The sequence below is a fragment of the Gobius niger genome (genome assembly GCF_951799975.1).
Source record: "Gobius niger genome assembly, chromosome: 11".
In the NCBI taxonomy this organism is placed as follows: domain Eukaryota; kingdom Metazoa; phylum Chordata; class Actinopteri; order Gobiiformes; family Gobiidae; genus Gobius; species Gobius niger.
In genome coordinates this window covers 24,641,210-24,660,636 of record NC_136862.1, presented here as the reverse complement: position 1 = coordinate 24,660,636, position 19,427 = coordinate 24,641,210, and the positions used below count along the sequence as shown (strand labels likewise).

The following is a 19,427-nucleotide window of genomic DNA, read 5'->3' as shown; positions in this document are numbered from 1 at the left end:
AAGATGAAGTAAAATTGTTCTTGAATGATTACGTTGGGTTTTAAATAAGCAGACTGTGGTAGCGCAAGACTTGTATTTTTTTTTTTTTACTTTTTGACCATCCAGGACTAAACTTATCCGCCATCAGCTCATCTTATCAAACTGTTGTGTTCATTACAAGCGGTGATCATCACTTCAAATCATTATAAACTATTTTCAAAAACATCTTTCCCATCTGCCTCTATCAGATGTAATGATATTCATATTGCGGCAGCTTGTCCCTGCGGGGCTGCCGTAAGGGGTTACAGGCTAAAGGAAAGAGCTGTGTGTAGGAGGCGAGTTTATCAACAGACGACGCCAATGTCACGCTCTGTACTTATTTTTTTTAAATCTATAATAGCGAGGTTGTCAGTCTAAACTTGTGTGAATGAATGGGCTGTACCTGAACTGAAATATCATGCAAATTTTAAAAGGAATCAACATCGCAGCAATGCTAATTATCCAAAAACTAACTGCAACTTACAAATCGTGGTCCAATCCAATTCTCTGCACTTTATCTTAGCTTGGACGCTCTAATGTGTGGTTTTAGTGACTGATGAAGCCCAAATGGCTCTGTCCCCGAGGAGACCGTTTTATAAATAGCCAGAGCCGAGCGTCCTGTGAGGGTTTAGGAATGAGACACTGGTCAAGCTAGGCCAGAGGAGACGAGGAAAGGAAGGAAGGAGAGGAAGGGAGGAGACCTAGCCTATTACTCCCATGTCAGATGCGTCATTCTCGCAACGGCCATAAAATATTGGACAAAATGATAAGAACGACTGCTACACTTGAAATATGAAGAGCGTGGGCCACACATGTTGGTTAGGAGGCAGTTCAGGAATCGACAAAACGGAGAAAAAATATGCAAGATTCATGGTGTTTTACGTCAAGCTGCACAATACAGCATGAAAGAAATTGCAATAGCAGATGAAGGTCAGGGATATTGCTCTAAAAATATGATTACAACATTTTACTTCACACAGTGCGTACCATTAAAATCAAAACTGAAATATATCCGCGCTTGTTTTCTCGTCAAACTGTGCAGAATGGACAAAGTAGGACTAAATTGGGACGGTTAGGCCTAAAACCTAAATTTCTATATCCTTTCAGTATTTTAGTGAAATAGAAATTGAGTCGATAAATATTTCTGTAACAATCTGCGATTCATTCTGCAGTCCTGGAAAGATCAGTCGATTACTTTTGAGAACTCTTCCTCCTCATTTTGCAATCTTACAGACTATCACTTTAATCCTAATACCAGTGCCACAAGCTGCATTGGACATGAGGTGGAGGAGATTCTGTAATGCACATTCACCCCTTCAATTATTTACAGTAAATGGTGTATGTTCGCACATGCATTGGGTTTGGGAATACCAGTGGTCAGTGGACGCACTTTAGAGCAGAGGAGACAAGGAAAGGAAGCGAGGAAAGGACACATCGCCCCATTAGTCCCATGCGAGACGCTCCCACTCTCACGATACGCCTCCGTCTGACTTTATCGAATTAGCCGGTTTCTCCCTGTGTCACATAAACAAGCAGTGACGACTTTCTCACACTGCCGCCAATGTCCTGCTTGGGTCACGCGTAGACTTGCACTCTACAGTTTTGGTGTATGCAACAGCAAAGAAAAAAACAGCAACTTTACAATTGTGCAAAATCATCCCATGCCGTCCGCCCTTCGTTTCTCCGTGTCACTCCAAATTAAGTCAGGAGTCACAGCTGCACAAGCCACAGCGCATTACGAGAAACAGGAGGGTATAAATAACCGGACAAACTGTGGTGAGCTGTCAGGGCCCCGAGCAGGAAGTGGGCATGGGGGACACTCATGCGGACAATTTCAGCATTAAGATTAATTACTCACTTTTTATATGGAGATAAATTGCACCGCTTGGCAAAAGAAAAAGAAAAAATCCTCACAACCTCAAATACACTGCCTGAACAACAAGTTTTTAATACATTTTTAATAAGATCCAGTGTTGCAGTAGCTATTCACAAAGATCTTATACAGATGATTAGGGGTGTGACAATTATCGATTTCTCGATATATGAATGAATGAATGAAGGTTTATTCTGTTACAAAACATAAAACAAACAGTACAGTATGTACTGCAAATTCATCACAGACAAGTGATATTTTTTTTTATCATTGTGATATTTTTTGCGGGACGATGCGATAGCGACACTTTTTATCCCGATATCAATACTTTTGATGATGTCATGCATATTATTGACCAACATTATGCATATTAATGAGGTAGCAGTGCTCTAATAATGATCAAGATTTCAGACAGAACAGTAGGGGGCAGCACAAACATTTTCAGCACTTGGACCAAACACTGTCACACAAATATATTACTTTTAAAGAGACTAGATGCAAGTTGGTCATTTTTATACTCACTACTGCCACCTCAGGTCATACACGGAACTGCAGCTTCTGTGTTAAGCTTGTACATGACGGGAATTCGGACACGAAGTAACACGTTTTTGAGTGACAGTGCAGGATTTTAGAGGCAGTTGTGGTGAATAGGTCTGGGCTCATTCTACGCATTTGGATATTGCTGGAGTTTTTATAATTATAAATAAGTACATTATTCCTTTTGAAATATATGGTTTCTTGTTTAATTAAATGTAAATGAAGTCACTGACAGATCTATAGACCAATTTTCAGTGAGTAAGTCAGGGATAATTTATTTTACTTGAGAAAAGCATGCAAAGCACATGGAAAGAAATGTATATAACAAATATGTAGTATGTTTAAATACAGGTTAACAATCACATGTTTCAGGTTATTTTTGTGCAATATATTGATTATCGCAGTATCGGTGTATCGTGAGATTATCGTTATCGTGAGCCATGTTTCGCATCATACCGAATCGTGAGGTTCCCACCCCTGCAGATGATGGGAGAGTGTGACCACTGCGCAAAGCCTTCATCAGCACATCGTAAAGACTCTCAATAGGGTAAAGATCTGAACTCTGTGGCGGCTGATCCATGCGTGAACATAATGTGTCATGCTCCCTGAACCACTCATCACAGTGCCTTCGCTTTGCCTGCATGCCATTAATCGATAGTAAATGCTTGTTTTCACAGTTTGCATTATGTGTCAATTCGACTACAGCATACAGAGGGCGCTCCAGACAAATACTTAATCCTGACCAGCCTAGTCTCTTTTCTAGCTGACATACAATTTTAAAACTTATAATGTTAATGCTGAGGTACCCAAAATAATGTTTTTAGGCCTCAATTGTGCCAAATGTGTCCACTTTAAATCATACTGGAGCCCATATGAAACCATCTGTGTAGATTTTCCTAATAAATACCCCTAAAACTCATGGGATTGTGGACTATCTGAGTGTTTATGTTATTCTTAGCCAGATGGGAAATAACTTCTGTAGATATTATCAGAATATTCCACGTCTGACCTTTCAATAAAAAATGGCAAGTCGGCATTTTCTGGCGACAAACCTCTATACGGTTATGTAAATGATGCTACATCACAAAATGCTGACGCAGAAAAATCACGGGTTCGGGATTCAAGGGGAAGCGAACTGCTCACGTGCAAAGTGCAGAAATTGGTGAAAAAAGCCACTGGTGACGCAAAGGAAGTCACTGAATCACACTGGAGCTGACTTGTGGAATATAACAGTTCAGAGTCATGTGAGAAGAACAGACAGTCTCCCGTCTTTCCGAAGTTAATGTGGATGAAGATGACATGAAATAAACTTCATCGATCTAACAGTACAGAGAGTAAGAAGATTGACTTAAAGGTCCTATATCATGCAAAATCGACTTTTTGGAGCTTTTAGCCATGTTGTTATGCTATTTCCTTATCAAAAACACCCCCAGAGTGGTTTGCGGCTTCATTCACGCAGCTCTCAGTAATCCTCCTGAATCCTGCTCTCTGAGCAGCTGCTCCTCCCTCTCCTGGTGAACGACTGAGTGTTCATTTGTGTCGTAACAACGGAACGGAAGTGCTCGAAGTCTGTAATGTAATGTCTTAATTCAATGCTTACGCCCTGATTTTAATTTGTAAAACAGCTTTTTCATTATTTCTGTCGTAAGAGAGAAACAAAGAGTAAAAAAAGAAAAAAAGAAAAAAAAAAAGGATGTGCCCGAAGTGCTTCCAGGTCAGCTGAGGCCAAAACAAACACATCGCGTCTGAACAGATCAGTCATGTTTGCGCTGCAGCTGTGAAGATGGAGCTCGTTACCTACTCTGGACACCTGTTTTTTATTCTTAACTAACGATAATGTCACGGACGGAGAAAAAGAAGCGCGTTTGGCTACGAGGACGAGGAGTTTATATTCAACCCTTTTCAGGAAGAGGCCACTCAGCTGTTTTTTTCTCCGGGATTCAGCGACTATCAGCCAAAATTGTGTTTTTCTGTGACTGTCTCTGATGGATGTTTGGGGAACCTTCGCCAGAATCAAAGTGGATTAACTTTTATAACCAACGCGAGTCCCATAATGTAAACAGCGATGGAGCAGAGGGTGAGTCAATCCAAACGCGGGTTAGCTTGTGTGTTAGCATATTAGCATGTGTGTTAGCCATTTATGAAGCTGTGTTGCAGATGTCAACTCCATATAACTGCATCGTGAAGTAACTTCACTTATTGTTGTTTATTTATATTACGGTAAAGTTGTATGCGCGGAGAGAGGGGGCGGAGTTAACTGAATCGAAGCGTTGTGTCTTCCGGGTTTGAAAAATACCTCCAGAAAACACTTATATTTATCACAAAAATGAGTGCTCCATAATGGTAGAGGTACAATATATCATATAAATGCCTATACTTAACTTTGGAATGGCTAAAATAGCATGATATAGCTCCTTTAATGTCACAACAATAAAGTAATAAAGGCTTTGTTGTAGGGTTGCGCAATAATGGTAATATAATATAAGAAAATATGGAGAAAGACTTCATACAAATGCAGATAAAGGTGCAGCCTCTATAAAAGCCTGAGCATAAAAACAAAAATCGAACATAGTCAAAGTTAGTCTTACAACGAGAAGCCATATGATATCACACAGACTCTCACTTCCCGGTCTATAAAGGCTGAAGCGGTTTAGAGGTAGACATTAAATTTGATCTGACCTCTTAATGTTACAACTATAAAGTAGTGTGAGCTCTGTTGTATATAGTGCACACAGTCTTACCTTGCACCACGCCCCAGGGGTACTGTCGGGCCCGCACCGTTTTGTTCCCCACCTTCACCTCCTCCACGCTCCCGACCACGGCAAACGGCAGATGGGCCTGGGGACAAAGAGGGAAAAGGTAAATTAAGGATGAAGTAGGGCCAGTTCATTTTAGAGTTTTTGTGCTATAGAAACAGAAGAATGTTTGATGAATACAGGGAAGGGTTGACATCTTAAACCCAACCTGTACCAACGTAAGAGTGATGAAAAAGTCACATAAAAGCCACAAAAGAGTAACAGAAAACGTGACTAAAAACGTGACAAGGACGCAACAAAAAAGTATCAGTAATGCGATGAAAAACAGCAATGAGAAAACAAAAAACCCAACAAAAGAATGACCAAAAAAAGCGATAAAAGAGAAAAAAAACACGACAGAACTACAATCAGTTTTGCTGGTCTTTTGTTGGGGCAATTACTCTGAGCTATAAACTCCAGTCGAGAAAAGCCGAACTGGAGAAAATGCGTTAATCACGAACTTTTATGACATAGCCTGGCATTACAGTCTGACAATATTAGCTCTCAGGTCAAATTCAATAAAAAAAAAAACATAGCTAAAACACAAAAAAAGGCAATTAAATGTCAACAAAAAAACACAAATGTTGAGAATACTAAATAAGTCTCATACTTATCCAGCATAATTAGTGATGAATCATAATTTCCACACACATTCTGGCAGACAATATTAGTTGTGAAGTAACTCATGCCCCCAGAGGCCATAGGCACCACTGCAGGTGTCGTAGTATGTTACGTTTTTTACTCATTAATTGTCCTTGAGAGTAAATACTACGCTGACAGAAAAGACAAAGGGAGAGAGGGATATTGTACATCCAATTACACAAGGGAGATAATTTTTTTCACTCAAACTTGGCTGTAAATACTGTTTAAATGGTGCTAGCCCACAGTTAGCTTTGCCCGTTAGCCTGCTAGCTTCTTCTTCGTGATTCCATTAGTGTGTATTGGTGACCCCGACTCGTAGGCAGCGAAAGTCGCAATTGTAGTTTTATGGCCAGAGCCACCAGGGGGAGATGAAAGACCCTCCAATCACCCCATTAACACTTGTATTACCCCCAGAGGGACTTTGGAAAGGATTTATTAAGGTAAACATGTTACTTAGTACTGCTTTACAGTGAACTAAAAGAGGCCCTGACCAGAAGTTTGAAAAGGTCAGGGTCTCGTTTTGTGGTCTAGCTTTGTCATCTTTTTTTTTAATCTGAAAAACATCTTAGTGCAATTAACTCATTCCCACTTGTAAACGAAACTAAAGCTCGTTTTTATCTCCGTGCACCAGACCACCCAGAGCAGAACATACAGCCATGTTGACACCAAAAGCCAGCCATTTTAACTTTTACAGTGGCTCAGCTGGGGCGACGGGGCCATTAGCTCCGAGTGAGTAAACCCGCACGTCGTTACAGCTCCGTGCGGTGTGTTTTTTTGCGCCTGGTTAAGATCGACGGAGTGTGAAGCATCATGGGAGGGGGAAAAAAAAAAAACATGCCCCTCACTCAACCTCAAAAATTAGGAGGCGAGTTGGGACCAGCTGGTGGAGGGAGCTGGTGAGAGCGGCGTGTGGGCGCTGACGTCAAAAAGGCTATGAATAGACGGGACGAGGAGGGAAAGGAGCGATTTAAAAGTGATTTGTGCTTTTGAGCGGGTAAGTGTACGTGTATATGGTACAACAAACAGCGAAGACAAGGCCTGATAATATAAATATGCAAATTAACAGCCCTGGAAAGCAATTAAAACACTTCATATTTGCAAGCACTTGTTGGATTTGAAATGAATGTGCTTATATTTATTTTGGAACAAACTTAAAAACGTAGCTAACTCAACAGTCGTCCGTCGAAATGCGGGAACAGTGCACCATTCTGTGAGAGTGTGACTTACGTTCATGGAGGCGTTGATTTCGCTGACCGTCTCGTCGTCTGTGGGGAACTGATAAATCTGGACACCGTTGCTCACCAGCTCACTCATGATCTTGATTTTGAATTTGTGGAGCTCGCTTTTGGAGATTGTGTCCGCTTTGGCAATGATGGGAATGATGTTGACCTGAAAGAGAAAAGACGGGAGAGGGTAAAAGGAAGTCGCCAGATTGAAGTCATTCAGTTTCGTTTCACTTTAAGTAGATTCAATTATTTTACAGCCTTGACATAAATGTGCACCGATAACTGCCAGCGGAGTTGAACAGTTGAACATGCAAATAGAAACCGCAATATGAATCATTGCGACTCACAATAAGCGAATGGGATTGTTAAGTGATGATGTCATCGCTCTACTTCCGGGTCCAGCAGGGGTTACGGAACTTTAGCCCTGTTCACTACAAAGGGATTTCGCTTATTTTAACCTGCTGTAGAGCTGACGACAAGGATCTTTCTAAATATCTGATCACACAGAAATATCACATTTACTCTGGATTTTCTTTAGTAAGTCTGTTCTGACATTTATAATGACTTTTTTTTTCCAAACACAATGAAGGCTTAATTTAAATATAAAAATATCTTCATTTTGCCTGGAGAAATGGTGACATAATGGTGACATATGTAATTCTAATTAGGTGTAAAACAGTTGTTGGCCTTTCATATGTTGTTTTTTTAGCAGGAGATTCAGATAAAGTTTTGGCTGTGTTTGTCTATGGAAGTCTCAACAGTTTGGACCCAGAAGTAGCTTATTATTGTGTGTGTGATGTCACACTTAACAGACTTAAAGGTTGGGTTCGGGTGACATCACAACATTAGTAAGAGCCTATTCACCTTACTCCGCCCCGCCCACTTTTGCCACTTTTTGCGTTGTCTCAGCACTTCCGTTGTACAGACACTTCAGTCGAGCGCAAAGCCCGTTCATTTAAACGGAGAACGAGGGAAAATATTCTCCACTCAAATCTGATGTTTAGTCGATTGATGTGTGTAAAATGTCCAATGTTCATTTGCACCAACATGTCGACACTGCACCGTTTCTCTGCGCGGCCTGAAAACCGTTTTGTTTTCGTGTAGTAACTGATTTTATCTGGACTTCTCCAGTCCCATGTTAACTGATAGGAGAAAAGGGGCGGGCACAATTCATGGCGGCGCCCACGCCAGCCTCTGGAATAAGGTGAATAGATTTCTAATCTTCGTTTATAGCTTAAAAATCTGTCAATCCTGGGCCACATGAAACAAAAAGTGTCACAAAGTTCAAAGTCCTCTCTTCCAGCACATACTGTGCTATGGCCTAACTATATCTTTATAAAGGCGTCCAAAAGTGGTGACAATGTTCAAAAACATGTGTCAGGTTTATGAATCCAAATGCTCACAAAAAAAGATCAGGGAAAACATTTTGTTTATGGAAATCTCTTTCAAAAAGTAGTATAGAGCTTATGTCATAAGAAAATTGAGCATCGGTGTATAGTTATTCTTGTGTTATTTTTTTCTTTGTTGTTCCCGTAGGGAAATTTGTCATCTGCACTTGATCCCATCCTGCAGCTGGGGCAGCCCGTAAGGAGCTGTGATGTGGAGCCAGGCTGATGGTCAGAATGACCTGGCTGGAGGATTCACCTATTATTATTGATTTGTTCATTCATTTGAAGTTCGATTTCTATTTTGGTTTAAATAGAAATAGAATCTACATAACCTCTATTGGCACCTGCCCTCCAACTGAAATAGATATCTATAACATCAACGCAACCTATTGCAATGGCTGTGGTTATTTCACTGATATAATGTGCTCTGAAAACTAAAATAATCCATCTCCATTGTATTTATCATGTATAAGCATCTGACCTTTACAAACATGCTCTGAAATGCATGTGATTCTTGTCTTAGCTTAGATGTTTAGATTCCAGTCTTAAGTGTTTGCAAATGAACTTGTTTGAATGTGCACAGTGAACTAAATCTTGTTTTTGAGGGGGGGACAAACTTAAAACACGTCGAAAAGCTCAAAAACGATGTTTCCTCTAAATGCATTTGAATAAACAAATAAATGAACTTCAATGTAACGCAACAACCACAACCTAATTAACTATAAGGGTTATGTAAAACTATGCCTGCTCAATCAGAACAAGGAAAAGATACACAAAACACATTTTAATTACCAAAACAAACTCCCAATCAGCCGCAGATGTTCGCAGATAAACAACAGACCGAGGATGTGCGAGAGAGACGAGAAATACATGTAACTCAATAGGATTCCCACCCGCTCAGATTAGATACAGAGACAGCCTCGGAGCCAGAGCCAAATTATATCCTCATCACACTTTATTGGGTCATTAATTTACAGCAGGCGGCCATCTTTCAATCTTAAAAAACGCTCATTAATCTCGGTTATGCAGCGGGAGCGACTGAAAGCAACGCAGACAGAGTTCAGCTCAGTTCAACAACAAACAGCAGCAGCTAAACCAAAACGTCAACAGTCCTGTGCTTAAAACCGTGATGAGTACAAATGGATGCTAAAGTTACTTGGCCGTGTATTTCCAAGCACTTCCATCCTGAACTCATTACTAAGCAGAAAGTGAGTTGTTTTACTCTTATCTCCCCCCAGTTCATGCGGCTTTTCAAATCAATCGCTGCTGAAAGGTGATGCTCGAAAAACATTTTGAAAGCAAAACACCATTGTCTCGGTCTGGACACCACAATACACTGAATCGGGGAAAACCAAGTCCGCTCTTCCGGGTAACTCACTTGAAAATGAATATGAAAATATAAGGAAAGGAACTGCCAAGCATTTAGAGGTCACTTATTGGTCAGGAAGTGTCCACCTCCTCGAGTTAAAACTACATGGTTGAGTCTCTTGTGACAGGTTCAGGTTTCAAAAGTCACGGCTGAAAAGAAAATTATTGCTTGCATTGTTTTCCGTTTTGACGCCTTCTCGACTTCACAACCACCGCTGTGATAAACGGTCTTTTGATGTGGTTTGCAAATGCCATCGTGACAATCTGCGGACGAGCTACGTGACAACAAAAGAGCGACCGGGTCAGATGGTAAAACGGCTTATGATTAAATGTTGAGTGTGAGTGAAGGGGCCGTGGCGCAGATCGGCAGCCTCTACCCCAGGGCAGCTGCAGCTATAACAGCATAGGGCTGGGTACTGTTGCACCCAATTTCCCCCCAAATTATCCCTAATTTTTGACACATCTTGACATCGTATGAACCTGATACTGATATATCTTCCAAATAATGTATTGGTTCTCTATGGCACACATTTTAGCATATGTATTGAAAAAAGTCGGCATCATAAACTGAGCATTGTTAAAGTACTGGTATAGAACAAAATGCAATGGTAGTCAGGCTTACAATAGTGGTTTACTAAAACCAAGTATGGTGAATCAATATTAACAACAAAGTCCCAAATTCACACCAACTTCCAATGACTTCAACCCACCCATTTATCCAGTTATCCAATCTCGTCATCTATATTTCGCTCATCTTCAATCTATGCAGCAGAAAACCGACGAGTTGGGCATTTCCTGTCTTCTTTACGTAGTCTGCCTCACCTCCTTCTTTAGTCCCTTCCTCTGACCAGGTACATCACTTATTCCACTGCCCATGACCCTCTTTTCCTTCCTAAAGCAAGGAAGATGGCACTAAGTTTTGGCAAACAAACATTTCAAAGAAATCGTTTGTCTGTCAGGCATATCCCCACATCCTTACTCTATACTCTTCTCTGATCATAAAATTCAGATCCTCAGTAATTGTTTCTCCCACGCCTCTTTTACGAGAGAGACCTGGCCAGCAATGGGCCATGGGCAGCAACACTTGGTTTCCATACATTGAAAAACATACACAACATTAGTTCAAACATTCACACACAGATGATCTGTATCTTTCTATTCGCTGTAACCTCGTTGATCTCCATCACGCTCATTCTGTTCTGGGAGTTGAGGCAAAAACACACATTCATTTAATATGTAAGTAAACGAGACACGATCAATTAAGAACATTTTAAACCGCAATCCCTGGGAGAAGTGTACAAAGCCAGCAGCAGCAGACCACAACGTTAATTTAACCCCTTAACCCCCGCCTTAAATGAGCACATTTTTTCCAGTTTTACCCAAATCTAAAAGGTTATGGACTGGAGTTTGCAACTTATAGGCCAGAGTATTATAGTACTCATTTGAAAGCTAATAACTGATCTAAGCTTCTTCCTTGTTTTTGTTTTCTGCATTTAGTTGCTTTTGTCGAGTGTTTATTATCACCTTTTTATTGCTTTTATTGATGTATTTTTGCCACATTTTCATTGCTTGATTTGTCATGTTTTTTTTATAGCTATTTTTAGTGTAATATAATTGTGATCAAGCCACAAAACATGTCAAAAAAGCAACAAAAACATGATGAAAACAACCAAATAGGAAGCAAACGCGACGCTCATAACAAGAAAGGAGCTTAATTAGTTTGATCGGTCTTTGCTTTCAAATAAGGTGGCCTTATTGGCAGTAAACTCTCAGGTCAAGAAGCTTTTAGATTTGGGTAAAGCCGAACCAGAGAAAACGTGCTTGGTTAAGGCGGGGGTTAAGAGGTTAAACTTGCTGATCTAACCATTAGCAAATACTTTATAGTTACTGTTTGTGTAAGGTCTCAGTCATCCAGCAGTCTTCAATTGTACTGTAGTAAACATCAAAATGTAGTCATCTGAACTGGGTTGTTATTGCTTCATTACATTGGTCATTTGGCTTTGCTCAGTTCACACTAAAGCACAATTACATTTGGCTAAAATTGGCTTTGTGTTACATTAATGAAATAGAACACGAAGTTGGGCGGTGAGGTAGGGATTTTTGTCCCATATACCCACAACAGTGCAGTTTGGCATTGTTCAGAAGTTGGCCTCGTCCTGGTTTGGCCTCTGTTAAAGGACAGTTGGCAAGAGGCTCCAGGTTTTGGTGGTGGGTAAAGACGGCATCAAAGCTCAGTGATCCCAAAGGACAAAAAACGACTTGGAGAAACGCCATTGTAAATGAACACGCTTAAATTTCTTGTCCATTTTAGCTATTGCTTATTATACTGTATGTGTAAATTACAGTTTTTCTTGTGCTCAAACCACTTCAGTCATGCGTGTCAAAATGTTAAACTGCTGTACCGTCTACTACTCATTCACAAGCTGGAGGAGGAGATGATTTCAAAGTAGTAGATTTCGAATATTCCCAGGAGACATTTGGCAGAGATATTGAAGTGGAAATGAAAAAGAACAGGTTCTGGACACAAGCTGACCATCTGCTTTACCCCGTGTGTTAGCGCTGCATCGGTTCACTCCAGCAGGGATAAAAAAAAAAAATACAACAATTTGGCCCCAAATCGCAGCACTATCTGTTCACAGTAAAATAAATAAGCAGGGGAAATACAATAGTCGTGAAAAAGAAGAGACAACTTGGAACAGCCAGTCAATAGATCAGCAACAAGTCTAAATATTTACATGTGTGTTCATACAATTACCTGAACTATGCACCATTTCTCCAAAGCCCTCAGAAGTGTGTCACTGTTTATTGACCGATGATACATTCCTCACCTTCCAACCATTTCACAGTCAAACTCCTCAACGTACTTTTAACACTAGGTCAAACAGTCCTGGACACAACACACATTTTATTGCTTTTTCCCCTTCCTCTATCCTCCTAACACATGCTTTTTAAATATTTGGACGAGTCTTTCGCTCCTTACATTCCTCCCCGTCCTCACTCGGGAGCAAAAAGATTTAGGATCAAAACCCACTGACAGCTCCGGGTCCACTATTCCCTGCGCTTTTCAACAGTTTGTGAGGAGCAGTGTGGTCTGTGTACGTCTGCTGTCACGCACAACGCATTTACATGTAAACTGTGTTCTTTCATACCTGACAAGATCGTGGCTCTAGTGTGGATTGTGTTGGACTTATGATACACACAAAAAAGGAAGTATACACTGGCTTTGTGACAGTTCAGTCCGGACATCAAAGCTCATGAATTCCACTTAAGAGGATAGTAGCCATGAGACTATACTGTTTAATAATAATGCCTTATTAAAGTTACAACAGAGTAGAACAGCAAAATTGTTCACAATCAGATCAAAAATCACAATTTTAACAGCTGCAATTAGTGAATTACGACGTGTAAACAGACAGCAACCTCCCTCTCTCTTGCTACAGCTGCATCAGCTAAACACATTTTAGACTTACAAATGTATTCTTCTGAAACACTGAAGAGGCACCAAGAGCCCCATACCTGCAGCACAGTGGAGGCGTCACAGGAAACAAAAAACGAGGAGGTAGCCGGGCGAGATTCACAGCTAAGCCATACTTCTATTGTTCTGGCTAATGGACGTTCACTAGAGAATAAAACAGATGAACTGCTAAGGTCTTCCCAGAAGATGGTGAAAGACTGTTGTGGCGCAGAGGGAGCTGCGTAGGAGGAAGGAGGAGGTGAAGGAGTTGACCAGTGCAGGACACCACGCTCTGAAACAGGGACAAACCCAGGAGGCGCTGCACCGTTTCAGAAGATCAGAAGAGACTGAAAGGAGCCAGCCAGGTTTCCTCTGGGTGCTACAATTTCCCTGACCTCCAAGGTCGGCGGGTCAGGTTGACACAGTGGCGGCGTGTCTCAGCTGCAGCAGCCCAGGACTGACACCTGAACACCCTTTTGTTGTACGGTTGTACAATGACAAATAAAGCACTTACTTACTTAAGGGACAGTGAATATTAATGAACATCTACAGCGCTTGTGTGATGACAAATTAGCAAAGATGCTAGTTCCCATCTGTAGTCCCTACGAGGGTGACAGATATTGAAACAGGAGTACGCTAGAACCAAACATCAACTTGAAATCTGGACTTTCTCACCAAAAACTGAACTAATCTGAAGCTAAACCCTAGTGAGCCTAAAAGGTTCAGGTACTTCTGGTATCAAAAAATAAAAGTATCAAAAGCAGGTACCGAAAGGAACAAAATGCAACATAAAAAAGTGGAAAAATGTAAAAATGTTTAGTTGTTTCGCCTCAAATAAATGATACAAATATAAAAGAAATTCAATGGAAGAAAGAGGAATAAATGAACATTATTAATCTGTTATATGGTTCAATATGACAAATATGGTATCAAAAAAAGTAAAAGAATCAAAAATATTAAATCTTTAGAGAAGGTGGCTGTTGGTCCAGGGACAGCATTAAAGGAAGTTACTTATTTGCTTTTTATGGGTAGACTAATATTATTGTTATGTTTATGGTTGACACATGTTTTAGTATTGCTCAGGTATACACAAATATTAACAGTACCCAGCCCTACCCTACAGTCTGTGTGTGAATCAGAGAATGGTTTCTTGATGTAAACTGTTTTGAGTGCCCGATAGAGACAGAAAAGCACCAGATATAATAAACGTGACCTTTTACTGCTTATCAAAGCAAATACAGTATATTGTAATTGTACTATACAATACTGTTATATCAACACATCCCCATGTAATACTGCACAATCGACAAAATTCCTGCACGCTCCTGTCACCACACGCGAACATGCATGCGACCTCTGCCCCCTGTCCTTCCCATCCGCCATCCCTATCTCCTCTCTGTTTTCACGCTCCACAAGCTGCTGTGATGAGGGTTTTTTCCACTGGTTTATAATTGAGGCCAGCGTCTGTTCCTCTGTCAGCTCTGCTCTGTCCTTACTGTGTCCAGGCATCCACACAGACCAATAACCAGGAAGCACGTGCGCTACAGCAGCAGTAAAACTAAACCACAAATCAATGACTGTCAGCTACAGAGAAAAAACATTGACCCAGCTTTAAAACTAGTGTCACAGTCAATTGGAACATGGATCTGTCGATAACACTGAAGTGCATGCATATATTATTTAAGTTAAGTTTATTCACTCACTACAGACATTAAATGCAGCTTTTATTTGTTTCACATTACTGCATTTCCTCCATTAGCGAGGGCGTCTTACAAACGGATCTGAAAAAATTATGATCTTGTATTCGTTAAGCGGTAAATCTTCCAATAGATACTGACGGCATTTCTGTAATCGCTCTTATGTGGTCATGTTTGAAGCAGCTGAGGGGGAAAATAAAGAAGAGAATCTAAACTTTCTAAACAATCAAAAAACACTTTAACATGATAACAACAATGCTGAATTATGAATATAGTTTTCTATCCAATGAAGACACAAAGACCTGAAGAGGAGCAACCCATAAAAACATAAATAACAGAGAATGCTAACATACTGCGGCAAAGCTCTCGATTTACCGATAAATCTTACGTTCCCACCCTCACCTATGGTCATGAGATCTGGGTAATGACAGATCGCAGATACAAGCGGCTGAAATTGGTTTCCTTCGCAGGGTGGCTGGGTGCACCCTTCGAGATAGGGTGAGGAGCTCAGTTACCCGGGAGGAGCTCGGAGTATAGTCGCTGCTCCTTCACGTCAAAAGGAGCCAGCTGAGGTGTCTCGGGCATCTATTCCGGATGCCTCCTGGTCGCCTCCCTCGTGAGGTGTTCCAGGCATGTCCTATTGGGAGGAGGCCTCGTGAAAGACCCATGTCTCTGAGCTGGAGGAGGTGTGTGTGGATTGGGTAGTCTGGGCATCTCTGCTGAGACTGCTGCGTCCGCGACGCGGCCCCAGATAAAGCGAAAGAAAATGGATGGATGGCTAACATAATGCTTCATGGTAGCATCATGCTACATGCTAACGCTAGCTATAACTGGCGTTTTTTCGCTTCTACTGAACAATTTGCTGTGAGAAAACATCCATATGGACCCAATTTAGACTTGACTTTATTTGTGAGTGACAAATAAGTTTATATTCCACCAGAAAATGGCAAAAATTGTAATTCCTTCCCCTCGGTGAGGCCACACCGCCTTGTATGGCGCAATGCAGACTGTATCAATCTGTTCACACGCTTTTTCTTAGCTCTAACCGCAGCTGCAATGCAAGCATGTCTGGTGGACACACCGACAGACAAAGGACCAACCACTCTCCTGCATGCAATATAAAGCACGATGTGGATATTCGATACAGTGTATGGCACCATATACTGCAGACCAGCATTTCTGACTCAGGAGGTGTAAAGACTACACTTTGGGACCCGCCCAGACAAAATGAATGGAAGCTGACATGGCTTATTGAAACACGCACCATTTCCACCGCAGAGGTTGGATTGTCATTGATACCCATTCACAAACAATAGTCAGGCTCTAGACTTCCCAAAATAGGGCAAGACTTTTGACCGAGATATTAAGTGCAGTAAGAATGTGACACATTTTACTGCGTAAAACTATTCATATCCCGTGCTTGTTTAAATTCCCCACAATTGGAAGGAAGACACAAACATTTGGACTTTCTGTTTTCTATTTTTAGTTAATCATTCTGTTCGTTTTTGGCCACTTATACCCACTTCTAATAATGGTTATCAAATCAAACCCTTGATTTTCAAACATTCTGCTACTAAAAGATTTAAACTCGGATAAAGACAGTCTTTAAGTAGAATATTTTGTCATAGCGGAGAACCTTGACCAAACATTTAGCATCCAAAATCACCAATAGCTGCAGAACCCAATGAGCCAGACACAGTGGCCCAAACAGATATTTTGAGCATATTTTTTCTATAACATTTCCATGGGCGTTGTGTCACTACATCTATTCAACAACAACTGTGCGCTGTGACTCCGTAATTCTTACCTTGCTGTCCAGTTTCTTCATGGTGACCAGGTCGAGAGATTTGAGCGAGTGTCCGGTGGGCGCGATGAAGTAAAGGCAGATGTGGATTCGCGTGTCGTGGTAGTTGAACAGCGAGCGCTTGATTTTGAGCTCTTCCTGAAGGTAGTTTTCAAACTGAGTGTCGATGTAATCCACTATGGGCTTGTAACTGCGGGGAAACACAAAAGACAATGACGTTGGGATCGGCTTTCTAAGGCGGCTTTCGCTGTCCCCGTAAGGAACTTTGTCCTTTGCATTTGGCACATCCGTCTATGCAACGGCCTTTTTGCTTCGACAGTGCATCTACTCAGGCTTGGAACTGGAACTGGTCTAATGAATTTTTATCAACCCTGGAGGTGCGAGTCTTTGCTTCAGGGAAATGATTGAATAATGTTGTTTTAATATTCTTCCGTGATACGAGTTTAGCCCCAGATCTTGTTCATATTGTGTTATGAGTTTTGTATCAGGAAGCAGCGTCTCGGTTTAACATTTCCACAAGGGCATCTGCAGCCTACGGCGTCGGGAAATCGAATTATTCAAGCATTTTGCCATGTTGTTGATGTATTTCGTGTGGGTTTCTAATTAGCTGCAAGACATTGTAATAAATATATCACAATTTACTTGTAGATATTTGTCAGACATACAAAACACCAACGCAGGGAGATGTGTTAAGGAGTGATGTTATGAAAATGTTCTAGTACAATTAACCAGCACTAGTTTAGGTTAGGTACCGGTAAGTAAACACTGGCAGCATTGAGAAAAGTTTGACAAGTCATAAGATAATTAAACAGCCACATTCATCAAATCCTTTTATAATGAAATTAGATTACACTCATAACAGTCAAATCAACTGTTGTGACATGAAGCACAAAGAGAAGTTCATTGGAGTCTACACAGTAAACTCATTAAGCACAGATTATGAGATTAGCTACAGATAAAACCCATTTTATTAGAAAGAGGCAGACCACACTCTTTCTGAGCTGAAGTGGCCAGCGAGATTGTTATTCCTCCAAACAAACTAGGGCAGCGCTGCAAACCACACTCGCCCCAAAATCGTGCAGTGAACACCCGACCTCAAGTTTAACTCGTATCTCTTTATTTCCCGATGTCGTGCAGTACTAGTCCCATCCCTTCCGTCGTCTCTCCTTCGCTCCTATCTTAAATCTTTGCTGAGAAAACCACCAACTCTGACCTTTCAGCTGTTCCCCGCGCGGGTCGCTCTGTGCAGCAGCGAGGTCTGGCCTAAAGCGTTCTTCTGTGGCCCGTAGAGACACACATTCAAAGGGCGTGAGAGTGTGACTGCTGCTAGGACACAGACAGGACAAACTGTACTAGAAATCTCCATTCAAAAAGGCCATACTTCAGAAAGGCCAAACTTCAGTGCCCAGTTTTTTGCTGTGAAGAAATCGAGACAGAGTTTGTGTCTGTTTTCCTCATTTGTTTTTGATGGACACATTGAACTGGGGTTTATAGTTATGATCCAAACTCTGTGTTGGTTTTGGAAATACAGTAACAGGAATTCTCCTTTCAGACTTCTGGAAAATACAGCACTCTGTGGAATGTAAGGCACCTGTCTGGGTTGTCAGATATTCAATCATGGCCATTTAAGGACAGTTGTCTATGATTCTTCTGCCACATATGGTGCACAGTATAAGCTCCCACTTTATGTTTTACCAACATGCTATGATCCAGAGTTTTTCTTTGAGCTTCTGTAATCATCTCCCACAGCAGACAGAAGCCTCAACACAAAAAAGGAAAGTAGAACGCACATTTGCAACATGAAAACTCGCTATATCTAATTGATAAGCAAACAAACATAGAATTCTACCTACCTTACAATTATATTTTTTATCGACAACCAGGAAGATTTTTACCTTGTGCCGTAGACTGGATTAATGCAAGATTTTTTAGATATATAAATGTATCTTGCGCAACTCACACAGAAATGTTTGAGTCCGCACCACTGGCCATTTGAGGAAAACACAAGGACTTTGACGTCACATAACGATGCTAACAAAACCTAAGGTACGCCTCTGTGTAATTTCACATTCAAATACTTTGTCGTGCCTGTTATGGGATCCAAGCTCGAACTGTTTTGGTCAATCAGCAGCAACAGCTCCACGAAAACTCTCCACCATCAACAAAGCCATTCCAGATTGATATTGTAGCGCTGAAGTTATTCGGACAAAAATATCTGTCCAGCTTTTGCCTATAGTAAAGAAGCAACAACAACAGTCACCCTGCCCTCACCTGTCATCTTTGTTGATCTGGTCCCCGAACCCCACAGTGTCCACGATGGTTAGCTTTAGGTGCACGTTGCTCTCCTGGAGGTCATATGTTCGCGGTCGAAGGTAGACTCCGTTCTGGTAGTGACTCGCCTCTTCGTTCTCAAACATGGTGTTAAACAGTGTGTTCATTAGCGTGGACTTTCCTATGCCAGTCTCCCCTGTGAACACACAAATAAGGAAAAAATGTATTATTTCTGATACATTAACCGCATTTTCTTCCTGTAAACAATTTTAAATAGCTAGTTGCGGTCCACAACAGGTACAACACCTTTAATATGCAGCTTTGAGCCCCTGTCCAGATCTTGAACATACCCAC

General features: G+C 41.1%; 1 protein-coding gene across 2 annotated transcripts in view; it reads right to left on the bottom strand.

The window, feature by feature from the left end:
- The window catches only part of septin8a (septin 8a), a 41,654-nt gene that overhangs the window by 11,176 nt on the left and 11,051 nt on the right, over positions 1 to 19,427 (bottom strand). For both annotated transcript variants that reach the window (XM_079565988.1, XM_079565987.1), the window contains exons 3-6: positions 19,074 to 19,269; positions 16,806 to 16,992; positions 7,093 to 7,254; positions 5,170 to 5,266 (exon numbers count right to left, since the gene is read on the bottom strand). In XM_079565988.1, the coding sequence (XP_079422114.1) occupies positions 5,170 to 5,266; positions 7,093 to 7,254; positions 16,806 to 16,992; positions 19,074 to 19,269 (642 nt within the window). The remainder of the gene's footprint in view (positions 1 to 5,169; positions 5,267 to 7,092; positions 7,255 to 16,805; positions 16,993 to 19,073; positions 19,270 to 19,427) is intronic.